The sequence below is a fragment of the Solenopsis invicta genome, chromosome 10 (assembly GCF_016802725.1).
Source record: "Solenopsis invicta isolate M01_SB chromosome 10, UNIL_Sinv_3.0, whole genome shotgun sequence".
NCBI classification, from domain to species: Eukaryota; Metazoa; Arthropoda; class Insecta; order Hymenoptera; family Formicidae; genus Solenopsis; species Solenopsis invicta.
The window spans coordinates 16,396,554-16,420,102 of record NC_052673.1 but is presented as its reverse complement, the minus strand read 5'-3'; the positions used below and the strand labels follow the sequence as shown (position 1 = coordinate 16,420,102).

The window sequence follows — 23,549 nt, the reverse complement described above, 5'->3', positions numbered from 1 at the left end:
TGTAGAGTACAGCTGTCGCTGAATGGAACGAGACCTGAATTTGCGTGATCGCTAATTGTGACTGCAATGCCTCTTTGTGACCGCGCTCCTACACTCCCTACTTGCACACGTATCCGTGGAGAGCCGGCCAGATTTCCTGCTCATTGTCAGAAGTAGACGGCCCTCTCGGCACTTGTTGCTCGCACATCGACATTTGTCTGGCGCACTATTATATCGCGCTGCATTTCACTTCCGACGCTTGCACTCTTTGTCGAGTTAGGCTCGCGCCTCCGTGCCGCGCGTCAAATCCGTAAATGCGCATCCGTGTGTTTTGTCTTTTCAAGCGAGCCCTGGAAAAGTAGCAGGTAGCTATTGAAAGAAGAAATTTCATAAAGGGACGTCGTGCAGTAGCCTTGCGTACAACGGTATCGACCAGTCGCTCCTTTTGAGCCACGTATCTCAAAAGTTAAAACAAAAATCAGAAAGCAATGTTCGACGAGGTAAGTCAAAACGAAGTCCACTTCAAAATATTGTAAACCAAAATTGAGTCATTTTTTTTTTTTTTTTAATAAAGGAAATGGTGATATTATGCCTCATTTACATTTTGTACAATAACTGTGTGAATAATCAAATTTTTAAATAAAAAGTTTAACATTTACATTCAATATGCTGTTCAGTTTCTAAACTCAAAATTATAAAATATTTTTTAAAATGAATTATTTATAAAAATGCGACTGCATAATGAATCGAAGAGAAACAGGGGTGATAATGCGGCCCCTTCTCTAAAATAGATTTTAAAAATTTGTTTGAAAAACACAGTGTTATAAAATTGTATATTTAGTGAAAATAAAGAGAAAATATTGCAGAATATATCCATATATAGACCGCAGTATTATTAAATATCTATAATGTAAACTGTATAGCTTAGCAGTAGAACCATAATCAATTTATTGAATAACTACTTTGATATGAAAACTTCGAAAAAGAAAAAAAAACTACGAGAAAGTATGCATAATCCAACGTTAAAATGTACTTTGAAGAGGTTCCAAAAAATGTTCAAAAATAAAAATTCCTTGTAATAAATGTCAGTTGTGCATTGAAATATTAGCGCCATTGCGTAATGACGGACTACTAAATAAGTGATTCTATAAGTAATCACTAAAATTCCTAACTTAATAACCGAGATTAATAGACGGAAGTCAGGAATTCTAGTGATTTCTTATAGACTATATCCATAATTTTATAACAAAATATTATTAAATCGAGTGGCTACAATTTCTACAACAGCCACAATACCTTCTGCTCTGCTATATGTTTATAAATAATGTAAAAAGATTATTGTTAAAGAAGATAAAGTTAAAAAGTAATCTGGATCACATATGCCCAGATTATTTGAATATTAAATCAATGGTACGCGCGTGAGACATTACAGCAGCTGAAATCGATGGATTCTCGCGGTCTTACTCAAAATTGTATCCGAAAAAATCATATTTTTTTTCTTAATGTTCCAAGAACATAATGATGACCCATCGTCCGTCATCGAGAAAATATATCGTTATTCTCGTTGGTATGGTAATCCTTTCTTTGCCTCGCTTTACAAGGACTGTCCTTATTGGATTTTCGCGACCGACGACGTTTCTGTATTCGACTCCTGAAAAGAATGTTTCATCGCTACTATTCGAAGAAGTAACTTCGAGCGACTGTTCCTTCTCTCTCTTTCTCTCTCACTCTTTTTTTTTTTATTGCAGCTACTACTTGTTATTGCCGCATGTTCGGGCAGATCTCACGGCTGGAAATTCTTGGCGAAACGTCTTTTGTGGTAATTTGAAATTCAAATAGAAGGAAACATAATGCTTATAAACGATACGAAAATAAGATGAAATTCAATGTGTGAACTCTTGACGATTTTAAAATTGAAAGAGCAAATGTATAAACAAGTATCTTCCTTCATGAAAGTTCAAGATCCTTTTAAATTATCAGAGTATCTCGAAACAAACCTATATTCTTTATTAACGATGCTTCCTTCAATAAATTTAATTAGAGTCAATTAGAGAAATTTTGAGAAACATTATTATTTTATTGCAATTTTTTAATAAAAGAGATAAATAGAGTGAATCTTCTATTAAATTTCAAAAGGGTCTATTTGAATTTGATGAACAATAAGGATTTTTTATTTCCTACTAACTCTGCTGTTTAGCTGTTCTGGAACTTCTCTTGTGAATATTTTGAGAGTCATGCTACAGGCAAGTATCAAGATATTTCGGTCTTATCCCGGATGTCTAGGTAATTTTCCGGACATTACCCATGACTTCGATTAACGGCTGGCTCCAAGTATTCGAGCGCAGAATGAAAAGAACAGCACTCTTTGATTTAAAAACAGAAGAAAAAAAATGTTGTCGTTACAATGTAAAATATTAATTTTTTGAAGACGCGAAATAAAAGTGCTCGTTGAATTTAACAAAGTTAATCTGCAAATATGTAACTTATTAATATTAGAGTTGTGAAAGCTTAATTTAAAGTTCTACTGAAGTGAAACGCTAATTGTAGATATAATTTTCATTAATCTATTATTTTAATGATAATTTTTTGTTACTTTCTAAAAGGAAAGAGTTATTTCAACCTGAAAATTAAAATAAATATCTGTAAATAAATATCATTTTATAACAACTAATATAAAAATTTATACAATTAAAAAAAATTACGTTATCAGAGAGCCTGTATAACTTTCGTCTTAAAAAAATTCAATAAAATATATTTATCCATTATTTTTGTTTCATTCAGCTGTAGAATCCGTATTTACACAGTCTACGTTGGATGACTGCTAATAAGTAGAATATCGGAAACTGATAGTAATTAGATCGTTACAGTCAAAGCTAATAATAATGCACGAATTACTATTCATAAGCCGCGCCATGCTTGCAGCATCCAGTTATAGCAATTACGCGCTCAAACGATCGTTTAAAGAGTTGAAAGCCCTCTGAGATATTCACCGTCCCCTCTGCGGAAAAGCAGGATGCATGAATTGCCTAATTTAACTTCCAAAATTTGCAAGGTAATCACCAATTTAAACTCGTATTTTCGGCTTGAGTAATCATATAGTAGCATTTTAGAACGTTCGCGAAATATATACGATATGGAAACGTTGTAAACGTTAATAACGGTTCTAAAGCTGCCCCAAAGTTTTGACAGAACATAATGTCATGTGACACGCCTAATTGCCTCTATACATTTTAGCAATGATGAACCGTTATCTCTCGCGTAAGTGGAACACTTCCGCATTAATCAGACGAAAACTGAGAAAGCAGCTGTAATAAATATAAAGAAATCCCAATGGCAAGTCCTCATACTTTTCAAGGCAAAAAGATTCATTTTTCACGTGACCTTAATCAATTTCTTCACTCGAGTGGTTTTTATTTATGAGAAAAACAATCCATGTACAGTTTTGCCTTTGTAAATAAATCCATATTCAGCTATAAAAATTATATAAACGTATAAAAACATTTTTTTTTCTTCCCCACTTCAACATCCGTTTCCGCTTTGTAATAGTTCCATAAATTCTCTCCTCTCCACACCTTTCCCGCGCAGTCCTCTTTTTATGCCGCCTCTCGTCGTTAGACTATCGGACATCGACCAAAAACACCGCCCTGAATTTGTCCAGTGGCCATAGGCTTTTGGATCCGGCGGCGTCTCTCGACGTGTTCCCGAAAGAGGCAAACTAGTTTGCTCACGCCAGGGCGACACGATCGCCGGCCAAACACCCCCGTCCACGTTGTCTGGGGAAGCGCTTTTTACATTTTTGCATATCCATGAGCGTCCCAGCTCGCGCACGGCGAGCTAAGTCCGCAATATCGATAACCCATAATCGTCATCGCCGTCGCCTCCGGCCGTCGGTTGCTGAACGTGCCGACGTGCGAGGCTCGGACATAAGTCTCGTGGCAAATCCAATATCGAAACAGGCGTGCATGTGCATCGGGCAATCAGATGCAGACGCGAGAGTGCATTCGAACGTTCAGACACGTCTCATCGATTCGGTCGGTCGTACGATCGTTCGAAAGCCTCGCTCTTTCTTTTACATTCCTTCCCTCCATCTCCGATGGCTCCTGCAACGACGACGAGAACGCAGAGGTCGACGTCGACGACAATGTCGACGACAACATCGACGACGGTGACGACGACGGACAACGTCGACGACGACGACGACGGAGACGACCTGCTGGAGAGCGGTATTCGCGGGGGGCAATGCCGCTTTGAAAATCGATAAGCGCCTCCGCGTAGAGTCGACCAGTCAGGGGCTTTTCGGTGTATCCGCGCGCCGGAGATCCTGGCGGGGGCGCCTGGTGACCTCGAAACGCCAACGCCAGAGGATCCCCGAGCGTAATTTCACTCCGATGTGTCTATCGATATACTCACGGCGGAGCCGGAAGTCGCCGCCGTAAAGTTCCGCGGACCGATGTCGATGACAGGATTAACGCTAGGCGATGCCGGCGCTTATATTCCTGCCGGGGAGGAAGGAGCTTCGTCGACTGAGAGAAAACGCAAAAAAATTCACGGAAATAGAATCGCTTCTGCTTTTCATGCAGTGATATTCCTGGAACGTGGAATTAAATATAATTATCCTATTTCGGAAATATATATATATATATATATATATATATATATATATATATATATATATATATGCGTACCCTAAATAAATTTTTAATACAATGTACAAAAGATGACTTTCGTTTTCCAAATTCTACCCGCATGTGTAATTTTGTTGCTCATGCTGAAATATTATATATTGATACACACCAAATGTATATCAATATTACTAGTAATATAATATGTTGTGTATATGCGTAACATTTTTCATAAAGCTTGCATATTAATACACATCATGTATTAATAATTATTACTATGTAGCGTAATAGCAGCACATATGTACAAAAGCACGTTAATGATTCACATACCAGCTATTAATAAATCCATGCCGATCAATCTAATTTCCGTGTAGCGCGCGATAATTATAATTCAAATATCCGTTCAAAGTTGTATATCTGCGTTTGTGGTGGTTCAAGAAATATCCAGACGGGACGGGATCAGTTTGCCGATATCCCCGATGGATTCTATAAATTCCTGGCATACTTCTCCGGAAAGCGGGAGCAACCCTGGGATCGACCGACCGAACGCCCGATATAATAGCGCGCTCTGGTTACGCGCGGCAAGTCCCGAGAAGAAAAGAAACGCGAATCCGATGGCAGGTGAGGGACGAAGGGTACAAGCAGGAGAGCAAGAGGGCGAGAGCAAGAGCGAAAGAGAGAGAGAGAGAGAAAGGGGGGGAGGGAGGAGAGAGGGATACGCTCCAAGATTTTCCGACCCTCGATCCCTCTCCCTTTTGTGCAATCGAGCGCCGCCGCTTGCATACAAAGGGAAGGGAAATTGCGGGAGAGCGGCTTCGAGGTCGCGCTCTACGACATTGCGCCCTTATCCGGCTTACGATTCCGGACGCTTCTCGCAAGAGCGAGCTCGCCTCCTGCTCACGAAGGAGTGAAGTCCACCCCTTTGAGGCAAATAGGTCAATTCGACATAATTCGAGCCGGCTCGCGCGGGATTCCTTCATGATTGAAGGAGAGAGAACGCGGAGAAGCTAGTCTCGGACGAGTGTCCCTTTCCCTCGCGCTTCCCGTCTGTTCGTTCCTCCTGTCTCGACTCGCGCTAGCGGCTCGAGTGCGCAAACGTTCTGACGAGGAGGAGAACGACGACGACGACAACGACGACGACGACGACGAAGACGACGAAGACGACGGCGGCGGCGGCAGCAGCGGCTGCGAGCGAACGGAGGCACGAGAGTTCCCGTCCTCTGTGTCCAGACGCGTCGATGCGGCGGCCGAACAAGCGCGAACGTAGCGAGCGAGCTGAGCGGGACGCGCAGGAGGAACGAATACGAAATAGATCGCGCGCGCGAGAGGACGAAGAAGAAGGGAAAGGGAAGGGAAAGGGAAGAGAAAGAGAAGGTGAGACGGATAGAGAGAGGACCGAGAGAGCGCGCACGCGGAGGGTAGAGAGGTAGGACACACCTGGCGCGTGCGCCACGATATCATCGAGAGTGAAAGAGAGACGCCGAGGGTTGGCTGACGGTGCGAGAGTAAGAGAAGAGGATTGAACGAGAGAAGGGGTGAGGGGACGCGCGAGGAGGGACGTATACAGTCGCCTCGTAGGGCAGTCGTTCCTCCTTCGTCGTTCCTTCGCCGCCGTGCGCTTTTAACGAAATTATTCCGTGATCGGGGTAAAAAGAAATCGGCAGGACAGGAAAAAGAGAGAGAGAGAGAGAGAAAGAGGGAGAGAAAGAGAGAGAGAGGAAGAAGAGGAAGACGAAGAAGCGAAGAATATCGGGATAATAAAAAGCAGGGAGTATCCGTGGAAAGCTTTCGCGGTAGCGCCGGGCCGCGAATCTGCCGCGACGCGCACGGCGGCAACGTCCTCCGGCGGCATCGTCCTCCAGAAGAGGACACCGGCCTGCGTGGCGCGCGTCGTCGTGGCCGCGGTCGACGGCAAAATCGGTGGAAGAAGTGGTGCGTCGGCGGCGGAGAAGGAGGAGGAGGAGGAAAAGAGAAAGAGACGTCGTCCTTTTCGTCGTCCACGGTCAGTATCCCCTAGTGGCCTTAAGAAGGAAAAATGAGAGGTGAATCGTGGATAGGAAAACGGAGGGATAGGGGATGAGGGGAGGAGGGGGCTCTTTCTCGCTCTCTGTCTCTCCTTCTCTCCAGGGGATACGTAGAATTTCGCCGGCTCGCTCGCTCGCGCGCGCGGCGAGGATCGGATCGGATCGACTCATCGACGAGGCCGGGAAGCGTCCAGGACGACGCGGAGGAGCACGCTCCACGATCGCCGCTTATTGATTTCCGCAGGGGAGACGCCGCGCGCGTTCCCCATTTCGCGTTCTCGTCACGCGAATTTTCGGCCGCACCGTTCGTTCGTCGCCGCGTCGCGGCGTTTCGCGTCGCGGACCCCCGCGATCGATTCGCGCGCGCTCCTGCCCCCGTCGCACCTGCGTGTACTTACTCTCTTTCCCTATCCTTCCTCTTCCTCTGCTTCTCTCTCTCTTTCTCTCTCTCTCTCTCTTCCTTTCTCTATCTCTCTTTTCCCCCCTTTCCCCACGTCTCTCAATCAATCTCGATCGGTAGCCCGCTTTCCCATCAAATGTGTTGAAGACAGTTTAGTTCCCGTTGACAGGATAACGTCAGAATGTGTCTTCGTCGCGTGACTGCGCGCGGCGTCGTCGCCACCGCGATATGAGAAGCGAAACGATCCAGGTACGAGGTAGCGAGCAATTGAAGCATGAAGCTATAAGAGTAGAAGCAGAGTACGAGAAATCGGGAAAATAGAGACGTGTGGGAGAAACGCGATATGTGAGAATCATATACAGCGTGTAAAGCGGAAGCCGATTAAGGTATGAAGAAATCGCGATTTACAAAGCAATCGAAGCGGAAAGCGATTGAGGAATGTAAGAGAGAGAGAGAGAGAGAGAGAGAGAGAGAGAGACGATCGATAAGCCTGATGAGAAAGAGAGGCTGCACACTTTTCTTCCGTGTGAACGAGACACCCGCACGTCCGGTCCTTACCACCGCGTTGTCTGGGATTCGGAACGCGCGGATGGAATGTTTGTTGCTTGGGATGGAGAAGCTCGCCGGCGGTAGGTACATCGTTCGATTAATCGATTAGCGGTGATAACAATTTGAGTTTGGCCACTCGCACGGCCTGGAAACGCGAAGCAACAAGAGACGAACGCTTGCACTCTGGTAATACGGTAAATCGATCAAGATTCCTACGTATATCGCTTTCCGCGAGTCCAACGGACCTTGCAAAATATCACGAGTTAATTCCCTTTGAGATAATAAATTAAATCTAACGAAATTGAGTGCACTATAAGTGTGCTTAATTATTTTGTACGATGGAGCGATACTTTCGGATCGGACACTTTTTGACGCGAGTAATTTGATCTAATTAAATTGGATTAGATTGTAGTATATTATTTATCCGACCATGATTAAACGTACGTATATAGTATATCTTGCCAAAAATTGCATATTCATAATTAATTCTCAAACTATAAGATTTATACAAAATTAATTATTTCTAATTTTAAATATAATTGTCATTTCTTACAGATAAATCAATATTGCATTGATTACTTAAATTGTGCTAAATTGGTTAATTTTTACAATGAATTATTTTTACCAATACCATTGAAAATAACAGATAATGATAATAATACAATTATCTTCTGGTTTTATTAGTGTCTATTAATATATAATCGTGATACAATTATTCTAAAAACCAAATTATTATAGAAGCAAAATATTTTTTTAACGCCACCAACTGTGCTAAATGCAAATTTAATCATCTGACAAAAAAACATGTTGGTTACAAAAATGTAGTACAGTGTCAAATTTTTCTTCGCCAGTTTCGAAACACTTTACATTAAAAATTTAAATGGTCTATCGCTGGAATAAAAAAAAAACGTTAAATGATGACGCTGCGACGGTGATTAGAGAGAACCAATTTTCGAGCCACAGTAGCTTTTAACCCAGATTAATGCAATTTCCATTCTCTGTTTATATCACAATTATGATTATATTATAATATTACGATATTATTTATTTAATATAAAAAGAGACTCAGTTTATCATTAATTCAGATTTTAACAAATTGAATTGATGTAATCCATATGATCAACTGCTATTTCCTCATTTTACTCATGTCCCCTGAATTTGCTTCCGTTGAGAACTGTGAAAATTCAACAGAGAACACAAACTTCTGGCGTTTTGGGAGAAAGTCCGTTTGTATCGGTCGATAGGCGACTAAAGCAGGATGAAGTGGCTACGTGCGAAGCACGATCGATGGGCGCGAAGGCTTGAGATATTTCAGCGGCGAGTTTCGATGCGCGATAAAAGTATCTATCTCGAAGACACATCGGCAAAGTCAAGACGAGAGGAAGAGAGAGAGAGAGAGAGAGGGGGGGGGGGGAGAGAAAAGGAGATAGGGTGGAAGAGAAAAAGAGAGAAAGCCGCGCGCGGCTGACGCGGCGACGACGAAGAGTAGCCACCCTTTGAAATTCACGAGCGTACGGAGAACGTGTACTCTCTCTCTCTCTCTCTCTCTTTTTTCTCTAGCGGAACACTTCTTTTTCTTCTTTTTTTCTTCCTCTTCGCGCGTGGACGGACGTGTGGAGATCCGATCGATCGATCGAAGCGAGCCGCACACTCGAGTTTTCCCTGACCTAAGAATACACCGACTCGAGTACCGTGGAGGAACCCGGGGTGGAGTGGACTCTAGAATGGACCAGAGTGGGGATCGAGCGAGGAGAGAACCCCGCCCCCGTTTAAGAGACGCCGGACAACGATGACTGCGGATTTTGTCTCTTCTTTCTTGCTCGCATTTGCTCGTACTTGCGCCTCACTTGGCACTTTCTTTGTTGCTCGCGTTCCGTGTACCCGAGAATACCACGAATAGCAAAAGAGGAGACAAAGAAAGAAAGCAAAAAGTAGGAGGAGAAAGAGAGAGAGAGAGAGAGTTCTTTCTTTTGCTGAAGACAACGGATGACCGATTTGGTTTCGGGTTTGTTGTAACGGCACGCCGATACGCGAGAATTCGCACGAAAGGGTTATCGTGCCACGCGATAAACCTCTCGTGCGGAACGAGCGTCGGAGATGCAAATTCGACGTCGATGTTCGTCGGCGTCGTGGTCGTCGCGTTGCGTGACGCCGAGCGATTAGATTAGAACCCGACGACGGCGGTTCGCGGATTTTCTTTCTTTTTTTTTTTTTCTTTTTGAAGGGGCGGTGCGGTTGACGGATCAATTACGTTATCGTGGATCGTCAAGTTTCTCTCCCTTGAAAGTTACCGGGCTCGTCGGAGTCTCTCTCGTAGGTGGTTTCAGGCTGTTGAAGTTACCTGAGAGGGCGAAAGTCGCGACCTCCGCGGGCCTCGGAGAGGCACGTGAGAGAGTTCGCGACACGCGAGCACTTTCGTGCCCAGCCCGTGAATCAACTGGTTCTCTTTCTCTCTGTGTCACAGAAACGAGCCGAATGATGTTCAATTGACGAAGACCGCGCAGCGCTAGGAATGGCCCCCTTCAGTTCCGTCTTCCTGGGTGTCTGGGGAGTGTTCGTTGTCATTTTGATAAAAGGTTTGTATACGTCCAACGTTACTGTGCATTTCCAATATTTTTCAAAATACGCGATCTCACCTCAAAGAGTATAGAAAATAATTATATCTGACAATAATAATCTTGAAAATAATAAATAAGATTCTACATTATACGATAAACATATTATATGTGAGTGACATTTAAATGGAGAAATGTTCTAAAATCAGAGCTAAATCTTAATGCTTGTTATTTTTTGGTGAATTTATATACCTTTTTGGAGAACTAAAAAATTTATATAAAATAAAAAATATTAATATAAACGAAATCCTGATATAATCGGGAAGTACATTAATACGTTAAAAGGAAAAAAAAATATTACGAAGCAAGATTTAAAAAATTTAACATTTCCACGATTTTATTGGCTTTTTATCATTTTATGAACATTATTTTTAATACGTGCTGTAAAAATATCGTTTTCTTTTTTTTATTTTAAAATATTACATAAGATAAACATAATCGATATAAAATTTATTTATACAGAAAAAATTTATTTTAAATCTAATGCACTGATTATTTTTTCACTATTGTTATTAAATTTTGTAAGAAACTCGAGCGTATATTAAAACCTTTTCGTCACACGAACGTTGGATCATAATTCAATGAGTAATTCTGTGCTATTAGAAGCGATTATAAAGTCCAATACATTCACCTAACACAATTCGATTTGCACAAAGAGTCCTTTGTTGCCTCTCGATACCAAACAATGCATTCATCATTTATGTAGTTCTCATAAAGTTATGCAAAATTATCGGATTTCTCATGGACATTATATCATTCATTAATAACAAATATTTGCAGAATCGACACCCGTTAGCTGGGAGGAATGGTGGACATACGACGGTATTTCTGGTAAGCCATTCAAATCGGCTGTTTTTAAATCATTATCGATATATCATTGTCGTTAATATATTCCTCTCTCTACACAGAAAAAAAATTAATATCAAATCAACAATCTTTGTTTCACATATGAGCAAGAATATAAAATCTTCTTGGAAGAATTTATAATTTTAAACAGACATAATTTGTTTACATGAAGAAAATTTTTCTCTTCATGTAAGCAAATTATATGCCTGTTTAAGGCTATAAATTCTTCCAAAAAGATTTTATACTCTTGCTTATATATGAAACAAAGATTGTTGATTTGATACTAAATTTTTTTCTGTGTACCCTTATCTGATATATTTTATTAAAAAAAACCCTCGATCGTAAAGGTCCTGCCTTCTGGGGTCTCATCAACCCGGAATGGTGGCTCTGTAACAAAGGTCGAAGACAATCACCAGTTAATCTCGAGCCTACTCAACTGCTTTTCGACCCAAATTTACAACCGCTTCATCTGGACAAGCACAGAATCAACGGCGTACTGGCAAACACCGGTCACAGCGTCGTGTTCGCTGTGGAGAACGACACTCGCCATCCCGTCAACATCTCCGGCGGTCCGCTCAGTTATCGTTATCAGTTTCACGAGATTCACCTGCACTTTGGCGCGGACGATCGAATCGGCAGTGAACACACAGTCGACGGACACGCATTCCCTGCCGAGGTACGAGACGGTCCAGAGAGAAACATAAACAAATTTTAAGAGTTTCCGACATTCCTCGCGATCACTTGAGCTTCCAACTTCAAAGCTTGTTTTGCGAAAATGAAGAATTTAATGCAAATTAAATTCTCGTTGATGCGTTAAGTAAAGAGATAATACCGTTCTGTGTTTGAAAAGAAAGTAAAAAGTTCTTTAATCTTGAAATACGATCAAAGCATTTTATTCTCGTAGCTTCAGATATTCGGCTTCAACTCGCAACTCTACAACAACTTCTCGGACGCCCTGCACAGGGCGCAGGGGATCGTGGCGGTGTCGCTTCTTTTGCAGGTACATGCCTAATCTCTCCGTAGATGCTTATCACACATCGAATAAATATCGGAATAAGCGATACGTCATGCACCATCTCGGTCATTTTCTAGGTGGGCGACCTCTCGAACCCGGAGCTGAGAACGTTCACGCAGCAGCTGGATAAAATCAAATACGGAGGTGAGAAATTCAATAACGTAACGAATTCCGGGATAACAGTACGACGCGGGGGAGTAGCGATCAATTCAGCAAAAACGATAATCTAATTTTAGCTGACAAATTTTAGCTGCGCGAGTTTAAAAATTCTCAAACAGTTTCCCATATCTGTCAAGATTAGCATACCAAACGAATTAATGAGGGCTTATATTTCTTTCATAATAACGCGACGAACGAATATTTGTAAAATATTTTTTTTCGCAGCAGCTCTGAACAGTGGCGTGTGTATTTAACTCGTATAACGTTTTCATTCAAATAACCTGACACGTTGAGTTTTTATCGCAAATTAATAATTAATAAAGTTTCAAATATATACATATATGCCCCTTATTTTTTCTTTTTTTTTCCTTAATAAATTTTACGTCTCGAAATAAAAATACAATTTGAATGAAAAAGTTTCAAGATTGATGTACCTTCGAAAGTTTGATGGCGGCATGCGTTATAACTTTCTAAAAACTTCGCACGGGGGTATTGTCGCCAACTTTTTACCAAGAAGATAAATCGATAATTACCATCATTCTTTAAGGGAACGCAAGTGTTCCTTGACGTATGCAAATACGATCGAGCGGTATGCACGATAACTTTAACGATACGTAACAATATACGTATCAGCTGTGTGTACCGCGGCGTCGGACAGCAATCGGGCAGTAACACGCGTACATCGCACGTGTATGCATACGTGTACGTGAACGAAGTTGACGTTATCGATCGTATGAATTGCACAGGGCAGGCCATGGAAATTAAACGTTTCGGGGTGCGCGAACTTCTGCCGGACACGAAGCATTACATGACGTACGACGGCTCCACCACGATGCCGGCGTGTCACGAGACCACCACATGGATCATCCTCAACAAGCCTATATACATCACCAAGCAGCAGGCAAGTAACGCCGCTGCCGGCTTTTATAAAATGCATGCACACGCCTCCGCACTCGAGGCGTTTGCGCGCGCGACGCGAAGTACGCCAGCCCCACTCAATTATGCAATTCCGATCATTAAGAGGAGACAGAGTCTTTGAAACATCGTGGAACGTTGCCCGTGCTTCGCGAGTAGCTAAAGTAAGTTGCGAAATAAGGGTGGAAATGAGGCACTTACTAAGCTCATATCTAGGAGCAATGCTATCATAAATCACGCTTGACGGGTTTTACGGGAATCTAAAAAAAAAAAAAAAAACCAATGTTTTATATCTACTCGTTTCGTCTTTCAAGCGTAAAATTGAAAAAGAGACATTTTGATTTCAAAAAATAATGAATAAATTCTGAGTGGTGTAAAAATATCGAAACAAAAATATCAAAAATTTATCGCTTTTCGCGATAATCTTGTTCTAACGCATATATAACTGGCACACACATAATTGCATACATAATTAATTCGGTAAATTACTACTTAGTTTTTCAAGTTAATAAAGTAATTGACTATTAATAGATTCGACCTTTATTGAGAAATCTTGTAAAAATAGCTTTGTGTAGTAGACGGCAAATGTTTGTTTCTGATGTATAATTTAAACAGACTTATACTCACACAATAATATTTGTGATAATCGATCACGTATTTAAATTAGCCGTCCCATCAGAATTGCAAATCTTGTCATTATTGATATCGATCGCATTCAGCGAGGCAATAAAACCACTTGTACCCGACACTACGTTATTTAATAAAGAATACTGATTCTGGGATGATTTTTATTCATGTTTTAAGCATAATATTTGTGTGATCAAATTTATTCAATATCGATTGATATAAAAAAACGAACGCATTATTACAATGGTTTATCTAAACGAATTATATCTCATTTATTTAAAGATGTTCTCCTATTTATATAAAAATAAGTATTTTTCTGTTAAATTTAAATTATTTAACAGCATTTTCTATTTATAATACTTCTTTGTTTGTCTTATATTTTCAATTCACTTATAAGATATCAAATATATTGAAATGTAAATTATTTATATTATTTTTTACAATTCTCTCGTTTTTTTGCAGCTACACGCTTTGAGACAGTTAATGCAAGGGGACGAAAAGCAGCCAAACGCACCGCTTGCGAATAACTTCAGACCACCGCAACCCCTTCATCATCGTCCCGTTCGGACAAACATTGATTTCAATGTTCAGGTATGCCATAAATATCACGTGTGCCTCTTCTCTGTTACAAGAATAATTGCACTAATTTTCTTATTATGCGTAGGGTCCGAAGAATTGTCCGACGATGAACAGGGACATATATTACAAAGGTATGATGTAAAATCAATCATAGGCTCTTAGACGAGTCCGATAAAGTAGAGTTAATCTGTAATTAATAATATGTAACATTTAAATGTCAACCCAATTTTTTTAATTATCTACAATTCTCTTTTTTTTTTTAGTCATGAGAATCTTTATTGGATTCTTCACTGTAATTTTTATTTGCATAGGAGCCGTCACAGTTTATAAAAGAAAGTATTGGTTTCCGTGATTGTATTAAAATTTGTTTTTTATCTGCTTTTTCAGCCAATAGCTGGAAATAATACCCAGCACTGCCGTGAAGTCGACATTCGCAGTAACTACGCTTCTCCCCGGAACGAGCTGGAACTTCGCTGTAAGGAAAAAATTGACATATCAATTACAGGCGGATGACGCCGGGTCATACAAAAAATTACGGCAGATAGAGCGCGCGAAGAAGACGACCGATAACGCCCATGTTAAGGTCGAGATTAAAAAAAAAAAAAAATGCTTCGTTGTACTTATTAGACGTGAATTGCCAAGTATGTTTCCAGTTAAATCAGAAGAAGAAAAACCAAATATACCTATAGATCACAAGTTAGACGAGATAAGCTAATCGTAAGATCTATTATTATATATATATCGGTAAACTATCGAAAAAAAGCTATGACTATCGTGGCCTGCGCGAGGGGTTGAGAGATGCAATTATATGTATAAAAATTCACGCGCAACGGAGAGCGCTATCGCGAGCAAAAGTTTATACTATATTCTTGTAATAAAAGCTTGAAAAAACGCAGAAAACGAGATGTTCGCCAGCGGTTTTGCTCGATTTCTTTCACCACCCATCAATTAGCCGCTCTTATCCCGTGAAGGAAGTGATTCTTTCTATCCTATCCGTGACATTCGTTGTCTAAACAATGGCTATCTATCAATACTCCGGTATTGTTTTGTAATAAAAACTCGAAAGCGCAGAACAAGTAACGCTTTAACGAATGAGATAAAGTCCCTTCATTATCTTTGCTAATTAGAATTCATTTCCCATTCTGAGATTATTGATTTTCCTCACCACCTTGATGGATTTTGTTATCTAAACAATAGCTGTCTATCTACGCTTCAATATTGTTAGTAACTTTGAAGCTGTCCGCAAAATAGTGATAGGTCAGACCGAAGTTAAAGTTTGCAGAGACCTGAAACGGATATAGCGAGTGTGCCTAGTCGATAACACAGAATTCGCGGGCAGAACCCGGTTAATCCCAGCTCGACGTTCAAACGACGTAGCTTTAATGTCGCGGCTGTCCGAAGAGAAAATCGATCTCTTGAACGAAGTAGCTGCGCCTGCACCAGTCAGACCATTATCAGCTTCCAGCAGGGTCCGCGCTGTCGCGCCTCTATCGCTTCGCTCGTCCTTGTTGTGACCGACTCCACTGAGATATGTGAAGTGATCTTGTCGGTGGAATCCTTGCCTCGCGAGAGACCAAGGTGCATCAAAGAAGGATCTCAAAGAATGTTAAAAGAGCAAGTAGAAAGGAGGTTGAATGTAGGAAGGGAGAATATTATTATCATTGAACCGCTACCCAGAATTCGATGGTGCTGCCCGCAAACGGCTATGCAACTAGGAAACCGGAAAGGGTGAACGGCACATAGCGGGGTGCATTGAGAGGGCGAGAGAGAAAGAGAAAGAGAAGAGGGGAAAAAGAGAGAGAGAGAGAGAGAGAAAAAGAGAGCTGGAGAGTGAAAGAGAAAGAGGAACGTAAAGTGGGAAGGTTCGTAGAGGGGAAAAGGGTAAACGCGGAGGCGGAAGACGGAGGGCGCAGAGGAGAGGGCGCCGCGTGCGCGAGAGAGGGACGGGTACGCGGATACAGATCCGTCGTGTCGGTGGCCGCTGCGGCAAATCTGCGGCTCTCCGCGGCCGATCGTCGAAAGACGGAGAGAGAGAGAAAGTGACCGGACGCGGTATTAGGGCACCCGGCCTGGATTTGGGTGCCGGCGCGTTATTCGCGATCGTCCAATCCGTTACCCGATGTGTTTCCCGACCAGAGACCCAAGGCTGTTCCTTCCGGAGGCCGAGGTATGAAAGGCTCCAATGATGGAACGATCTCCGCACGATCTCCGTCACGTTCTTCGCGCAGTCCGGAGATCGAATTTGACCAAAACGACTCGTGCGGATGCCCGTTGTCGGCGAGACTCCGCCGATACGGAGATTAATTGATCGACGAAGAGAGGAAAGAGCGTTGGAGGACATCGATGTCAGTCGACGACCTCATGGCGCAGGTGGGGGTTGTTCTCTCGTGAGAACGAACACGGAAGTTCACGACGCAGAATACGCGTGGTGAGGAGAAACGTCGGCAAGTGCGTGTAGTAGCGTCGAGACGCATCGCCATTTGTTCGGAAAAAGAAAAAAAAAACGGTAGAGCGTTCGTTCCATCTCTTCCATCTCTCCGGTGGGAGTTTCGACGCGCTGAGAACAATCGCGTCCGCGAAGGTCGTTCGATCGCGGTGGCAGTAGCGGTGGTGGTGCCATAGTCAGCAAAGTTTTCGAGCGGTCGCTGGACCGAGGAGCGGAAAGCTGCGGGGGAGAACGACTGCGCGACATGGAGTCGATGAAATTCCGAGGGTGTGAGACACAGTGTACGCTCGTCTTTAAGGTCGGGAGGCTGTAAGCGGTCCCGTGATTGGTTAAACGCGTCCGCGGGAATCTTTTTCGCCCTGTTACATGCGCTAATTCGAGTTCACGAGGCGAGTTTACGTGTTTGAGGTAAACTGATGAGGGCCTGCGGTTGATGGCCGACCGACATCACGTTCGTCAGGTCAGCCGAAGATCGGCTAGCACCGTGGGAGAAAGGGGGAGAAGCGGAAAGCGGCCGAATGGGTTCCCAGTTGATCGGCCAAGTTCGGCATTGCGATCGACATCGCTAATTCGCGCGACGGGGCGCCGTGACGACGTTCACGGGCTAAATGAACTCTGATAAACTGAAACTGCCGCTACTGCCCGTCGCCAATTCGACGGGAAACTTTCGTCCAACTCAATTACGGTGCAGCCGTGTCATATTCCGCGCCTGCGAAAGCCAGCGGAAAGGTGACACCGACCTACTCTTCGTCGCAACTCGGCAGGCTCGTATTCCATGAAAGGGCTAATCGTGATCCTACGGACGCTTCTTCGCGATTAATTTATGATAAGTGTAGTGAGCCGCTTGGTGTAGATTACGACGCGCGCTGACGAAGGAGAAGGGGTGAAAAGGGGTTGTTGGTAGCACCGTTAGCGGATTCAGCAATTAATATGGCGAGACAGGCATATTCCGTCGTTGATTAATATGCTGACCACGTAGCGGAGCACCGAGGTGGGATTTAAAATTCATATCGGTCGCATAATCGATAATTTGTCACGCGCGCTCTCTTTTTGATTTCGACTCTACTTATGTGAGCTGCATACTAAACAAATAGCGTCATGCAATCGCGGTCTCGACGGGCAACTTGTCCCGGTACCTTGCACGAGAGTAAGTGTTTCACCGACGCCGACGATAGCGTTAAGAATATCATTTATATAATAGTCGTAATCTTCTTCCAGATTAAGTTGCGGTAGCAATTATAAAGGAGAGTGGCCTGGCTGGTTTAAGGTCCGCGCGCGCTTATGGCGCTCAATTAATCAGGATGAGATCTGAGAAGTCGCTGACAATGCTGCTGGTACGACGGAACCCGAAGAACTGGTTTGCGAAATGAATACTTCTGAGAGAAACAATGGGAGCATCCACGCGAGCATGACGGCCTCATTCGGTGTCGCGGACGGCACGTTTAGACGGCCAGAATCGAGACTCTCGAGTAAGATTAAGAAACTTTTCGTCCATCTTTCGTCCGTAGAAAACAGAATTCTGTTTTCCTCCTTTTGTTTTACTTGCGCGCGACATTTCCATACGCTCGGTCGTGTCATTCGTTTTACATAAATAGCTCAAAATATAATCCCTGCACACATAAAATCCATTCGTTATAGATTCACTAGAAATTGAAGATCGTGATGATCGATCGTTTCGTATTAGTTCTTTCCCGGCTCAAAACGGTTCCTCCTCTAATCCATCGCGAGCTATCTGTTATTCCAGCAATGTAATATTTCTCCTTTTATGCGCGACATCTTTTGTACGCCGACATCCTATTCTTCCGCCTATATTAAATTCCTATTTTCCGGTAGTGATGGCAGTTAGCACTCGCTCCCTTCTTTCGTTTGAAAATCATCTAACGATCGGCCGACGATGATAAATTTGTCGCAAACGCGAATCTTTGATGGAATGCCGCGACAATCGCAAAGTATCGAGTACACAAACGAAGCGATACGCTTACACAAGCCCTTTGTTTTGTAGATCATCACTGAAACCGAGAAGTGTCGTCACCGTCGCCGTCAACGCTCTGTTGCAGTGGAGTCAGCTGCCTGTTCTCGCCTCGAGGCGAGAAGAGGATTGGACGGGATCAGCAGATATCGGGTAGACACCGATAAAAGGACGGTGTTATGTTAGTGACAAGGCCTCACCCTCTAGGAGGGCGCATACTACTCGCCCTCTTCCTTTTAACGGGGTGTTTCGCCTTGCTGTCACGGGCAGCCGCCTTCCCGGACTGGACAGATTGTCCCGCGGTATGCCGATGCAAGTGGACCTCCGGCAAAAAGTCCGCTCTATGCCCGGACGCCGGCTTAACGTCGCTGCCGGCGTCTCTTGACCCGGACATGCAGGTGCTCGACCTGTCCGGAAACAAGATACCTGCTCTGCAGGCGGAGATATTCAAATTGGCGGGCCTGGTGAATTTGCAGCGGGTTTTTCTGCGTAACGCCGGCATTCACAGTATTCACGCCGATTCTTTCAAAGACATGAGGATACTCATCGAGATCGATCTGTCGGACAATCACGTGACGGTCTTGGAGCCGGATACATTCCTTGGAAACGAGCGCCTGCGCATTTTGATACTAAGCGGGAATCCTCTCGGTACTCTGCGTAATCAACAGTTTCCTGTGTTGCAGCATCTGCGAAATTTGGAACTGCAGCGGTGCTCTTTGACCGAGGTACACGGACAGGCTTTCGCCCGCTTGACCGGCTTAGAATTCTTAAAGCTAGACACTAACCAACTGGAGTATCTAGAAACCTCAGTGATATCCGGGTTATCTCGATTGAAAACCTTAACTCTGGACGGCAACCGATGGAGATGCGACTGCAGACTGCGAGATTTCCGAACTTGGCTTATCCCCGACGTGCCCAAAAAGTTGTATTCCGTACCGCAAATCTGTTCGGGTCCATCAAGATTGGAAGGCCGCAGATGGGAGGAAGTGAAACCTACGGAGTTCGCCTGCGAGCCAAAAGTGTTCGTTCTGGCGAGCAGTATACAGGAAGAGACCAACGGTAATCTCAGTCTGGCGTGTCGGGCAAGCGGTGATCCCGAGCCTGAAGTTTGGTGGCAACTGAACGGCGGTCCGGTCAATGCCACCAAGTCAACCGATCAACCTTATATGGGGACTCTCGTTGTTTACACAACGTCAGAGGCCGGCATGCCTTCCAATGACAAGTCTGCGTCCAAGACAGTCGCGGATCGATGGAGCAATTTGACCGTTTACAACGCCAGTGACAGCGACGCCGGCGAATACGCCTGTTTCGCGAGGAATATCGCTGGTCTCGCGCGAGACACGGTCAGCGTAGCGATACCCCGCGTCTACACGGCCCCGACTCTCTCTCAGAGCGACAACTGGTTGCTCTGGGTAAGTTTAGCTGGAGGCGGTGCAGCCGCCGCGTGTGCCTCCATCTCAGCCGTAATGCTGGTTCTCTGTTTATGCGGCGGAAGCCGACGGCAAAGTAAACGCGAGAAAGTGAAGCTGCAGGGCAGCGGCAGTTTCGGCGATCAGGAGAAGAAGCTGCTGGATCTGTCCGTGACCACTACCACGACGCCCGGCAATAGCAACGACCGCGGCAGCGGTCACGGCAGCCTCGGCGAGGCGTGTAGCACCGGTGATCTCGAACTGGCGGAACGCAGTTCCATTTGCGATCCTATGGCCGCGGCCGCAGTCACCGTCGAGCGGCTGCGACCCGCGGACAGCTCGGTGAACGCCATCCGTACGGTTCCGTGCGCCGCCGCGGCCAGCCCTGGAGTATTTCCGCCCCCGCCGCCGGAATTTACCACCGGTGTACTGCCGGCCGGGATCTTCGGCAATATCTTCATCTCCGTGTCATTGCCGCAGGACGCGTCGTCGGAGCGCTGCTACCCGGACCTCCTCGACATACCCGTCCACGCGGTTAGCGGCGCTACGACCGCGGTATCAACCGGCAGCAAGACTGCCCTGTCGTCAGCAGCAATCAACGTTTCTAGCTTCGCCACGCTGCCGCGCCGGGCCTTACGCTCCACCGAGGCCGCCGCCGGCTCGCCTTACGACAATATGGGGCCGCGCATTACGGCGAACGGCAGTTCCGCGTTCTCGCTGACGGATATGGACCTGCAGTTATCGCCACCGCCACCACCGCGGATCATTCAACCGCCACACGAGTTCGTTTCCCTCTAGAGCAGCGGTGCCCTTCTTCCAAGCCAATCCGTATTGTCGTTATACCGATTTCGTAATCAATAATATTCCGCTAATAGCGTTATCTCGATATATACTGCGGAGCGTCCATTATCGACCGGGTATTATTGGATAACAACAATTAGCGCGCGGTATATTAACCGTGTCAGGAATCGCTCATGAATCGACTTCCCGAGAACGCACGCGCTCGCTTCGAACGCGTGATCCGTATACGCTCCTCGGAATTTCACAAAGACATGTCACAAATCATCCTAGTGAACGTCAACTAACAGTAACATAAATAAAAATCGATATTATTAACTTACTACTCAACAATGCAATTGTTATGTACATCATGTATTATATTACATTCGAGAGTGGGAAAATATAATATTAAGTTACTATTAGTTGATATTTACTAGGTCACGTATCAATACAATTTTGACAGTAATATCAAATTAGGATCATAATGATTGGTTTGAAGAATTTTCAGCCCGATATTACGCGTTCGCTAAGTCATCGTGGTCATTAAAGATTTTGCAACCTCAAAATATTGATTGCAATTCTGAACTGCCATTTATGAAATCAAAATTTCGAAATATCATTTAATTATGAAGATAAGTTACATATATCTTTTAGCAATTAAAAGTTTTATATCATTCAATGTCGAATATTATGTGGCTTTTTGTGTATCTAATCTCTATATTTATTGTATAAAAAAACAATATAAAACTCAATCAATGAGGAATAATCAAATGCAGATAACTCAAATGTTTAAAAGACATCGTAAAGGTGTCTTTAATATTTTTTCATCGTCTTCTGGACTTCCGTACTACGTTTAAGAAAATCTAATGAGTATAGTATATCTCTAAGTGAATTTTCTCGAGTATTTCATTATACATTGACAAAGAATATATAAACAATTTCCAGGAAATGGTCAACATGTGTCGATATATATATATATACAATGGATGTTTTCCATTCATGTAATATAAAGAAACATTGGTTTCGATTTAAGTGGTTAATACGTTAAAAGTATTATCATTCATGAAAATTTGTGTGCATTACAATATGTGCAATATTTCGAACAAATTGAACATAGTTGAATAACTTTTGTAACAATATTTCATAATATAAACATAAAAGTAAGTTGACTTATAATTTCAATTGTATATATTTTAAATACATTTCACTCTATTTGCAATCATAAATTAAACTATATTTCAAAGATTTTTATTTTATATTTTTTGTAATTTTCAACAAATATCTTTTTTAACGGATAAAAATTATTTCCTCTATTGATACAATCAATTCTAATTGATAACGGTAATCGTGATAGCAATAATATTATTTTCAAATTTTCTGTTTTTTCCTCCATTTATAATTATTTATGATTATTTATGATAATTACATTGGAGAAGAATAGAAAGGTTTTTTATTTTTATAGTTTAAATTTCTCTTTTTCTCTTTTCTTTATCTTCAGTATCAACGGAATTAATTAGAGTCGATTTGTGATATCGACATGAATTAAATGGAAAACAAAAATGATAACTGAAAAACCTGTCAGTTAATTTCCATTACTGAATGAAAAGCAGCCATTTTTGGTGAGCACTTTGCAAGTTGCAAGAGTAGGTAGTTATCGGCGGGTAGCCGGACACCTCTTGGGAAACGGCGAGAATGTAGTCGTGATTAGACATCTCTCGCGGGTGCAGTTAAAGTCGACGTTCTTCCCTTCGGCATGCAGCGCGTCCGGCTGAATGCGGAGAAAGCGCTGAGAGAGAAAATCGATATCTCGCCGTGTCGCGGCCGGCGTGTCACCGAGATTAGTATACGGAGCATTCGATCGAGGGGCTGATATCAGCCACGATTGTCCGACCTATCGAATATCTGTCTGTCTATGCTTGTCTGCCTGCCTTGCCCGCTTGTCCGGCCAGCTGCCCGCGGCTGCTTGCGCCTATAATGAGTGAATGATGGACGGGTGCGTGTGGAACCTCTTAGATCTAAGTCTCTTCTAGTCTGCTAACAAATAACCCGAAAATGAGGCAACTGTTTGTATATACTTCACGACTACTTCTTCAACACAAATGGACCTTCGACTAGCGCGAGCGAACCGGCCGCGTCTCATTATCTTTCCCTTCCATTCATTCTCCAAAATGTATCACTAGTTTGTTACGTATTCTCTACGTGTGTACATATTTGTTATTACGTCACACATACACATTCACACACACACACACACATTCGTGTACACGCGCATACATCTGGACGTTGTGAATTGTGCGCGTACGCCGGCGCGTTATACACGGAAAATATTCATTATGAACACTTTGTCAATTAATAAAATCATTGAATTTTACATACATCGAGCCACTTTTGTGTATTGTCTTATTACGTTGGTTGTGCACTTTTCGTGAGAAAATGATGTGCGGTACCGTATTATGTTCAATCGAATTCGACTATAACATTCATCGGCGTGTAAATCACATTTTTCAGAGAAAAAATCAACAAAAGTATTGAAAATTGGAACAATATGGCATTGTTTTTCTGTACCCAATTTATACGCTAACAATAAAATGAAACTACGAGGATTGTTCTTTCCC

At 43.1% G+C, this 23,549-nt stretch overlaps 2 protein-coding genes across 5 annotated transcripts; both read left to right on the top strand.

The window, feature by feature from the left end:
• The first annotated feature begins 6,002 nt into the window (after nt 1–6,002).
• On the top strand, nt 6,003–15,233 carry LOC105197812 (carbonic anhydrase-related protein 10). Of its 4 annotated transcripts, none has more exons than XM_011164362.3 (10): nt 6,003–6,603; nt 10,039–10,150; nt 10,970–11,020; nt 11,383–11,711; nt 11,940–12,035; nt 12,128–12,194; nt 12,956–13,110; nt 14,214–14,342; nt 14,416–14,461; nt 14,718–15,233. In XM_011164362.3, the coding sequence occupies exons 2-10, from the start codon at nt 10,087–10,089 to the stop codon at nt 14,732–14,734; spliced, it is 954 nt and encodes a 317-aa protein (XP_011162664.1). In that variant the 5' UTR covers nt 6,003–6,603; nt 10,039–10,086; the 3' UTR covers nt 14,735–15,233. The 4 variants fall into 4 exon arrangements, with proteins under 4 accessions (XP_011162664.1, XP_025987522.1, XP_025987521.1 ...); XM_026131737.2 differs by lacking the exon at nt 6,003–6,603 and adding an exon at nt 6,658–7,274; XM_026131736.2 differs by lacking the exon at nt 6,003–6,603 and adding an exon at nt 7,439–7,654.
• Nucleotides 15,234–15,788: 555 nt separating this feature from the next.
• Nucleotides 15,789–23,478, top strand: LOC105197816 (leucine-rich repeat-containing protein 24). Its single transcript, XM_011164370.3, has 3 exons — nt 15,789–17,923; nt 17,995–18,245; nt 18,779–23,478. The coding sequence occupies exon 3, from the start codon at nt 18,925–18,927 to the stop codon at nt 20,950–20,952; it is 2,028 nt and encodes a 675-aa protein (XP_011162672.2). The 5' UTR covers nt 15,789–17,923; nt 17,995–18,245; nt 18,779–18,924; the 3' UTR covers nt 20,953–23,478.
• The last annotated feature ends 71 nt before the right edge of the window (nt 23,479–23,549 follow it).

Coding starts and splice junctions, on each gene's coding strand:
- LOC105197812 (XM_011164362.3), top strand. CDS start 10,087: ATGGCCCCCTTCAGTTCCGTCTTCCTGGGTGTCTGGGGAGTGTTCGTT. Junction 12,036..12,127: donor CGGTGTCGCTTCTTTTGCAG/GTACATGCCTAA, acceptor GTCATTTTCTAG/GTGGGCGACCTCTCGAACCC. Junction 14,343..14,415: donor ACATTGATTTCAATGTTCAG/GTATGCCATAAA, acceptor TATTATGCGTAG/GGTCCGAAGAATTGTCCGAC.
- LOC105197816 (XM_011164370.3), top strand. CDS start 18,925: ATGTTAGTGACAAGGCCTCACCCTCTAGGAGGGCGCATACTACTCGCC.